General features: G+C 47.3%; 1 protein-coding gene across 1 annotated transcript in view; it reads right to left on the bottom strand.

Moving 5' to 3' along the window:
- Positions 1-4,948: 4,948 nt before the first annotated feature.
- Positions 4,949-8,831, bottom strand: part of MUC17 (mucin 17, cell surface associated) — a 4,052-nt gene continuing 169 nt past the window's right edge. The window contains exon 1 of the mRNA XM_040456020.1: positions 4,949-8,831. This exon is cut by the window's right edge and continues 169 nt beyond it. Within this exon, the coding sequence (XP_040311954.1) occupies positions 6,005-8,707 (2,703 nt within the window). The 5' untranslated portion in view covers positions 8,708-8,831 and the 3' untranslated portion in view covers positions 4,949-6,004.

The raw sequence follows: 8,831 nt of genomic DNA, 5'->3' as shown, positions 1-8,831 counted from the left end.
GACTCTTAAGGGATTCCTGAGTTGCTGGGTGGCAGGCTGCAGGTCTGTGAGTCTCTTAAGAGAATGCAAAGATTTGAAAGTGCATATGTACATATTTTCTACTCACATACACTTCTGTCAATTCTAAAGTGAATCTCTGACACCTAAAAGGTTAAAATTCTAGCCAAAAATCTCTCCCTACTCTTTGCTTAGGAGCTAGGAGAAACCAGGGGCAAAGCCACCAAGAGACTGGTTTCAGACACACTCACAGCTTCCATTTGAGTCCATTCCTCTTCCCTAATTCCGAATCCCCAAAGCTTTCCATCTTGTGTGTGTGCAAAACAGAATCAGAAATGCTTGGAGGTCAACAAGCTCTTATTCTAGAACATGCATTACTTCTGTCTCACATAGATTAGGGATTATTTGCACTCCAGGACTGAGTGCTTTCTGGGTTTAAAAATACAGCAACAAGTCCAGCCTTCCCATGCTCACAATTCAGGATTCTTAAATACTAGAAGCCAAAAGCACTCTTTTTCCATTGTTTTTTCCTTACCGCTATATTCAGAGACTTAAACACACAAAAAAAGATGAGGAGTGGTGATACTCCTGAACAACATAAAGAATAATATAATATAGAATAATAGAGTTATATGATATAATAATTAAACTTATAATATATAGAATAGTAGAATTAGAATAACCCATAGAATAACAAGTTAGAGGGGAGCATGGGATCTTCTAGCTCAATGGCATCTTTCTCAATAAGGACATGATGTGGTGATGGCCTCAGGCATCTCCCAGGCTCCATCACTGTCCTCAGTCCCTGTTCTGGAAGTTCCCATGGAGAAACATGGCTTTATCAAGGCCTTGCAGGTGTAGTGGAGTGAGGAGGTGCAGGATGAAATCCTGGCAGTGGCCCTGAGTATCAGGGTAATCTTTGACTAGCTAGTTGGCACCGTGGGACCTTTGTTCCCTCATCTGTAACATGAGGGTCACACCAGAGAGATGGTTCCCACACCAGAGATGGAAAGAGAGATTCTTCTTTCCAAGATTCTGAGGTGAATTTTTCTCACTTATAACACCCACTCCCAGACCTCTCTGGAGCCTTCAGAGCCCAGCTGTCTCCTCATATCTGGCCCAAGGAAGTAGAGTAGAAAACCCAAGATACCTGCAGGGTTTCAAGGAGTTGAGGTCAATAACAGGGCTGGAATCCCGTGCAAGGTGAGTGGAAGTGAATACTGGACAACTGTGGACATGGATACCATGTCCCTGTGGTTCCCTCTCAAGCTAACTTATTTGGCCTCATCCCTGAAGGCAAATGGGGTGTCCATCCCATGAGTAACCTCCAGGTGTTCTTGTGTGTCAGTGTCTCCAGCATAAGAGGACTTCTGTTTGAGTCTTGGCTCTACCACTCCAAAAACGATCCCTCAGGCAACTCACTGCCTCTCTCTAGGCCTCAGTTTCTTCATCTGTGCAATGGGAAGAGTCCTGCTGGCTTCACTCGCAGGATGGTTATGACCTTCCAAATTGGAAAATATGTGTGAAACTATAAATGTTGGAGGATGTTATGGGCTGAATTGTGTTCCCCCAAAATTCATGTGTTGAAGCCCTAACCCCCAGCACCTCAGAACATATCTGTATTTGAGAACAGGGCCTTTACAGATATGATTAAGTTAAAATGAGGTCAACTCTTGACTTCGGCTCAGGTCATGATCTCGCAGTTCATGAGTTTGAGCCCCACATCAGACTTTACACTGACAGTGCAGAGCCTGCTTGGAATTCTTACTCTCCCTCCCTCTCTCTCAAAATAAATAAATAAACATTAAAAATATATTTTAAAGGGGTGCCTGCGTGGCTCAGTCAGTTGAGCATCTGACTTCAGCTCAGGTCATGATCTCACAGTCTGTGAGTTCAAGACCCGCATCAGGCTCTGTGCTGACAGCTCAGAGCCTGGAACCTGCTTTGGATTCTGTGTCTCCCTCTCTCTCTGCCCCTCCCCTGCTCATCCTCTGTCTCTCTCTGTCTCAAAAATAAAATAAAAACATAAAAAATAAAATAAAATAAAAATATATTTTAAAAAAAGAAGAGGAAATTTGGGGGGTGCCTGGCTGGCTCAGTTGGAAAGAGGGTGTGACTCTTGTTCTCGGGGTCATGAGTTTGAGCCTCATGTTGAGTGTAGAGATTGCTAAATAAATAAGTAAATAAAAACTTAAAAAGAAAACAAAAAGAAGAGGAAGTCTGGTCACACAAAAACATAACAGGGATGTGCATGAACAGGAAAATTGTGTGAGGGCCCAGCAAGAAGATGGTTGTCTGCGAGCCAAAGAGAGACTCAGAAGAAACCAAACCTACTGGACACTTGATCTTGGACTACCAGCCTCCAGAACTGTGAGAAATAAATTTCCAGGGTATTTTGTTATGACAGCCCTAGCAAACTAATACAGGAGGCACAGTTACAATTGTCTTTGTAATAATTATGACTATTGTTTCCACCCCAAGACTTTTTTCCCAGGAGTCACAGATACTCACGACAGCTTTGTGATGTTGACTCCGTCATACTCAGGGATTCCTTTATAAACAGTTTTCATCTGAAAGGCAAGGAGGTCACTGTGTCATCCCAGAGGCCCCAACTTGGAGCCTGCCAGGTCTTTCCATAGAATCTCAGGAGGGCAGAGGATGGACTGGCTGCATCCCGCATCCCCCACCAGAAGCTGGCAGTAGCACACTGTCCAGATGGAGCAGTCCTTTCTCAGACACCATCCCCACCCCTGGGGCCTCTGGTAGCCCTTACATGGAATCTTGCTTTGTCTTTCCCCTCTCTCTGGCAAGCCCTGAGGAAAAGGGTGAGCAGAGAAACACAGACCCCTAACATGAGAAAAGCCCTCAACTGCTTTCTTCATCTCTAAAAACTCCTCCCTGGGGAGAGCTGAGTGGCGCACAGGGACTTGCTCTCCCAGACTCACCTCTTCTTCGAATATGTCACTGAAGTTTTTGAATGCTTCAGAAGTCCGGTCTTCTAGGTCTTTGGTAAACTCCATACTGGTCACTGTCACGGTCATGTCTACCTGGGCAGAGACGGTCTCCGGCGGAGGCTCTGAAGGAGTCAGACAGTAGCACCATTTACTGAGGACAGAGCCCCCCTGAGGGTCTCCTTCCCAAAGAGACCCACACCTCCAGCAATTCCTCCCTGGACCATCACCCTGACCCCCACTCAGGTCTCACTAGAGTGCCCCTGTAGGGTGGGGAGTACACTGCACTTCTCATGGCTTTGGGATGGAGCTGAGGGGCTCTCAAGTCTTAGATTCTTTTAGGGAATTCCACACATTTTTTTTTTCTATTCTGCTTAATCACACACTCACTTATTTGAAGTGTACTTTAGGGTAAAATTCCGCACCAAATTTGTGTTTTGTTCCAAACTGTACCTTCTTGCTTTATTCATTTTTTAATGTTTCAACTTTCTTACTACTGAGTAAAATGGTTGCCCCCAAAGAGACCACATTCCTGGGCATGCAGAGGGGCAGGAATGGGGGCCCAGTGTGGAGGCTGGGTCCAGGGTTGGGGACAACAGGGCCCTGCTGTCTTACTCACCCATCTCAATGCTCGGGACTACGTCCTCGCACTTTGGCCCCTGGAAGAGGCCAGGGCACACGCACTTGATTCCATCCCAGTAGCCTCCATTCTGGCAGAGCATGATCTCTTGCTGGCACTGGTCTCCTTGGAAACCGATGGGGCAAATACAGGTCTTCCCATCCCATGTCCCTCCATTTAAGCAGATCACTGAAAGGGACAAGACCCTGTTTACCCACACATACTTGCAGAACATTTTACAGCTTGCCGCACATTTTCACAGACACCATCTAATTTGATATTCTTATGAGACCCTGAGGTGGGCAGAACAGTTAGTGTAATGCCCACTTTACAGATGGGGCAAGTGAGCTGGAGAGAGAATAAGAGACCTGCTCAAGGGTCCATGTGGAGGCCAGACTTGACCTGGTCTTGGAGTATTTCAGTATGAATTACTTTAGCACCAAAAAGCAAGGAACAGGAAACCTGGTGTTGTCATGGAATGAGGGACAGGACAGTCAAGGCTGAGGAAAAGAAAAGAGGAACTAGAAACTGAGAGAACCCAGAGGAACTTGACCCATCTAGGATTCCAGCAAGCCTGGGAACGAGTATGTCATTGTCTCTTCAATACCTGCTTCAAAAGAGCTCATACTGGAAATTGTGACCATTATGACTATTCATGGTTCCTTTTTATTTTTCTGGGATGTATAGTTTGAGGGAGGACTGTAAGCTTCATTTAAATAGAAAAGAGGTGGTTACAGACAACTCTCAATATCTACCAACCTGGAAAAGTGACAGCTCTGTTCTCTTTGGCTTTTCTTGAAAAAAGCTGTACCTGCACAGACTAGTATTCCAGGTGTGTTATGTGAAGGAAGGCACATAAGGTATGCACATACTTTATGAAGACCTGCCCCACCTCTACCTCCTGGTCTACTCCTCACCTCCCCCACCAGACTCAGAGTGCATGGGCCACACCATGGCCATGATAGCACACAGCTTCTGGTTACAGGTGTTTGGTCCAAGAAATTCAGGAAGAATGGAAGAGTTGAGTCAAGAGTGGTGTCCTGGGCACAATAAAGATCCATAAATCCTAAGTCTGTCTGTCTGTCTGTCTCTCTTGTGTGTTACTGAAGATGTCTAGACCTAATCCAAGTGCTGAGCACAAGCTTGTGTGTAGCAGCGAAAACAGTTACTGGGGTCTGTCACCTGTTGCCCAAGAGTCAACAGGGAAGCCAACCTCCAGGGAATAGGAGGAAGATGAAGGGAGACCATCTGCCTTCAGAAAGGTGATCAGCACCAGCTATGGGCCTGTTGGTTGTGCATTCACCGTGAGACACCTGTGGGACTTCCTGGAGATGCAAGGTCCAGACCTTCTCTCTGAAGATGCTCAGCACCTCTCTTGGAGAACCAGAGAGCTCAACAAGACAATGCCACATTGGAGGGAAACCAAAGAACAAAGCCACATAAAATCAAAGCCAGGCAAAGAACTCACCAGAGGAAGAATTCACAAAGCACTGAGAAAATGCAGTAGCCAAACGCTGAACAGCTGCCCTTCATTTTCCTGAATTCAGGACAGGATTGGGCAGTGCTCCAGGCAGACACAGACCATATGTCTCTGGGCTTATCTATAGTTCATCTAAACCATGAAATGTCTTCAAGTATTTTAACTTGTATATTTTTCTTAATGTATGCCAAATATCCTCTCTCACTGTGATAATAAATCTCACAAGTATAACAGTATATTGTATAATATATATTATATGTTACATATCATATAATGACAGCTTATTATAACAGTAGGTGTGGAGTGGGGCAGGTCTCATACTACCCAGAATGAAGAGAACTGAGTGGAAGCTAGAGACAGAGAACAGACAGGGAGGCATAAGGATATGAAAACATTTGAGGGGATAGAGGCAGAGTTCAGAGCTGATAAAAGCGAACCCTCTTTGGCTTCTATGGTGGATGCTCAGAGAATAAGAGAAAACCAAATAAGTGAATGGTAGCAGAGAGATAGTTGCCAAAGGCTTATGTGAATACTTTTGGCCACACCTTCCTCCAACACAGAAACAAAAAACCTTTGCACTTAAGCATAAGCAAAATCAATGAGGAAAAAAAAAACACTAAAAAGATATGAAATCCAAATGAAAAATATGAAGTTCATGAGATTATAGAATATAAAATGCAGGGGGACAGAGGCTTGCAGAGTACAAAAGGAAGGAATGGGGTGTACAGACACTTTGTTGGGGATTGAAGGTGTCCAGGCAGAGAGGTAAAGTGTGTTGTACGAAAGAGCAGACCTAGCTCAAGAAACAGCGGGCAGGACAGAGAGGTCAGAGACAGGGTGACAACACTGAGGATGTTTGATCTCATGGGAAAACAGTAAGAGCAAAAGAAGAGTATGAGGGGTAAAACTTTAAGAAGAAAACCACCCATGCGGGCAGATTGAAAAGAAATGTAAACTTCAAAAGGCAAACTCAAGAAATTGCTTACTTGGTGTGGTTGTTGGAGCAGTAGATGTTGGGGTAGGGGTGCTGCTTGTAACAGTGGCCGAGCTAGTGGAGACAACTGTGACTGTGGTGTAGGTACTCCTCTGTGTGCTGGGTGTTGTCCCAGAGATCGAGGTGGACAGAGCAGTGGTAGTAACAACCTCAGGAGTCACAGATGTAAAGGAGGCAGAAGTTGTTGCAGAACTGGAGTGACCAGGAATGGATACAGGTAAGGTGGTGTGAGAAGCACTTGTTGAAAGTGTGCTGCCTACAGAAGATGTTGGGGAAGTGTGGCCCCCGATGGAAGTTGCTGATATAGTGATATTGCCAGGAGAGGGTGTTGGGGATGTATGAGCCCCTGTGGAAGCTGGCACTGTGGAGGCACTGTCAGGAGGAGTTGGAGACGGTGTAGCCACTGTGGAAGAGGGAAGAGTGGTGGCACTTTCAGCAAAAGTTGGTGACACACTGGCTTCTGTAGAAGAAGGTAATGTGATAGCACTGTCAACAGAAGTTGGTGACATGCTGGCTTCTGGAGAAGAAGGCACTGTGGTGGCACCGTCAGTGGGAGTTGGAGAAGAACTTGGCTCTGTTGAGGAAGGCAGTGTGGTGGCATTCTCAGTGGGAGCTGGAGAGGAAGTGACCTCTGTAGAAGAAGGCACTGGGGTGGCACTGTGAGTGGGAGTTGGAGAGGAAGTGGCCTGTGTAGAAGGAGGAACTGGGGTGTCACTCTTAGTGGAAGTTGGAGAGGAACTGCTCTCTGTCGAAGAAGACACTGTGGTGGCACTATCAGTGGAAGCTGGAGATGAAGTGGCCTCTGTAGATGTAGGCATTGTGGTGGCACTGTGAGTGGGAGTTAGAGAGGAACTTAGCTGTGTTGAGGAAGGCAGTGTGGTGGCACTCTCTGTTGGAGTTGGAGAGGAACTGGACTCTGTCACAGAAGTCACTGTGGTGGCACTGTCGGTGGAAGTTGGAGATGAAGTGGCTGCTGTAGATATAGGCACGCTGGTGTCACTGTCAGTGGCAGTTGGAGAGAAACTGGCCTCCGTTGAGGAAGGCAATGTGGTGACGCTGTCAGTGGATGTTGGAGAGGAAGTGGCCTCTGTTGAAGAGGACACTGTGGTGGTTCTGTCACTAGATGTTGGAGAGGAACTGGCCTCTGATGAAGGAGCTGTTGCAGTGGCAGTTTCAGTGGTAGTTGGAGAGGAACTGGGATCTGTAGAAGTAGGCACTGGTGTGGCACTCTCAGTGGGGGTTGGAGAAGAACTGGATTCTGTCAAAGAAATCACTGTGGTGGCACTGCCAGTGGTAGTTGGAGAGGAACTGGGCTCTGTAGATGTAGGCACTGTGGTGGCACTCTCAATGTGGGTTGGAGAGGAAGTGGCTGCTGTAGAAGAAATGACTGTGGTGGCACTATCAGTGGGTGTTGGAGACGAACTGGCTTCTGTAGAGGAAGGCACTAAGGTAGCGCTGTCAGTGGAAGGTGGAGACGAACTGGCCTCTGAAGAGGAAGACTTTGTGGTGGCACCATCAGTGGAAGCTGGAGAGGAACTGGCCTCTGTAGAAATCGGGACAGTAGTGACACTGTCACTGGGAGTAAGAGAGGAACTGGGCTCTGTAGATGTAGGCACCATGGTGGCACTCTCAGTGGAAGTTGGAGAAGAACTGGACTCTGTCAAAGAAGTCACTGTGGTGGCACTGCCAGTGGGGATTGCGGAGGAAGTATCTTCTGTAGAAGAAATCACTGTAGTGGTACTCTCAGTGGATGTTGGAGACGAACTGGCTTCTGTAGAGGAAGGCACTGCGGTGACACTGTCAGTGGAAGTGGGAAAGGAACTGGGCTGTGAAAATGTAGGAACTGTGGTGGCACCGTTGGTGGAAGTTGGAGAGGAACTGGCCCCTGTTGATGAAGATCCTGTGATGGCACTGTCAGTGGGAGTAGGAGAGGAACTGGGCTCTGGAGAAGAGCTGGTCTCAGGAACTGGGGTAGGAGTAGGAGTAGGAAAGGAACTGGGCTCAGGAGAAGATGGAGAGGGACTGGTTCCTGTCAACAAAGACCTTGTGGTGGCACTGTCAGTGGGAGTTGAGGAGGAACTGGGCTCTGTAGATGTAGGCACAGGGGTGGCACTCTCAGTAAGGGTTGGAGAACTGGACTCTGTCAAAGAAGTCACTGTGGTAGCACTGCCAGTGGAGGTTGGAGAGTAAGTGGCCTCTGTAGAAGATATCACTGTGGTCGAACTCTCCGTGGATGTTGGAGACAAAATGGCTTCTGTAGAGGAAGGCACTGTGGCAGCGCTGTCAGTGGAAGATGGAGACGAACTGGCCTCTGAAGAAGACGTTGTGGTGGCACCGTCAGTGGATGTTGGAAAGGAAGTGGCCTCTGTAGAAGAAGACACTGTTGTGGCACTATCAGTCGAAGTTGAAGAGGAACTGGGCTCTGTAGACGTCGGCACGAGGGAGGCAGTCTCAGTGGGGGTTGGAGAGGAACTGGACTCTGTTGAAGAAGTCACTGTGCTAGCACTGTCAGTGGGAGTTGGAGAGGAACTGGTCTCTGTAGAAGAAACAACTGTGGTGGCACTCTCAGTGGATGATGGAGATGAACTGACTTCTGTAGAGGAAGGCACGGTGGTAGCACTGTCAGTGGAAGGTGGAGATGAACTGGCCTCTAACGAAGAAGACATTGTGGTGGCACCATCACTGGATGTTGGAGAGGAAGTGGCCTCTGTAGAAGAAGGCACTGTTGTGGCAATGTCAGTGGAAGTAGGAGAGGAACTGAGATCTGTAGATGTAGGCACTGTGGTGGCA

This window comes from Herpailurus yagouaroundi, unplaced genomic scaffold (assembly GCF_014898765.1).
Source record: "Herpailurus yagouaroundi ecotype Mexico unplaced genomic scaffold, PumYag 216, whole genome shotgun sequence".
NCBI lineage: Eukaryota > Metazoa > Chordata > Mammalia > Carnivora > Felidae > Herpailurus > Herpailurus yagouaroundi.
Note: the sequence above shows the minus strand (reverse complement) of the source record. Positions and strands in the feature narration are given on the sequence as shown.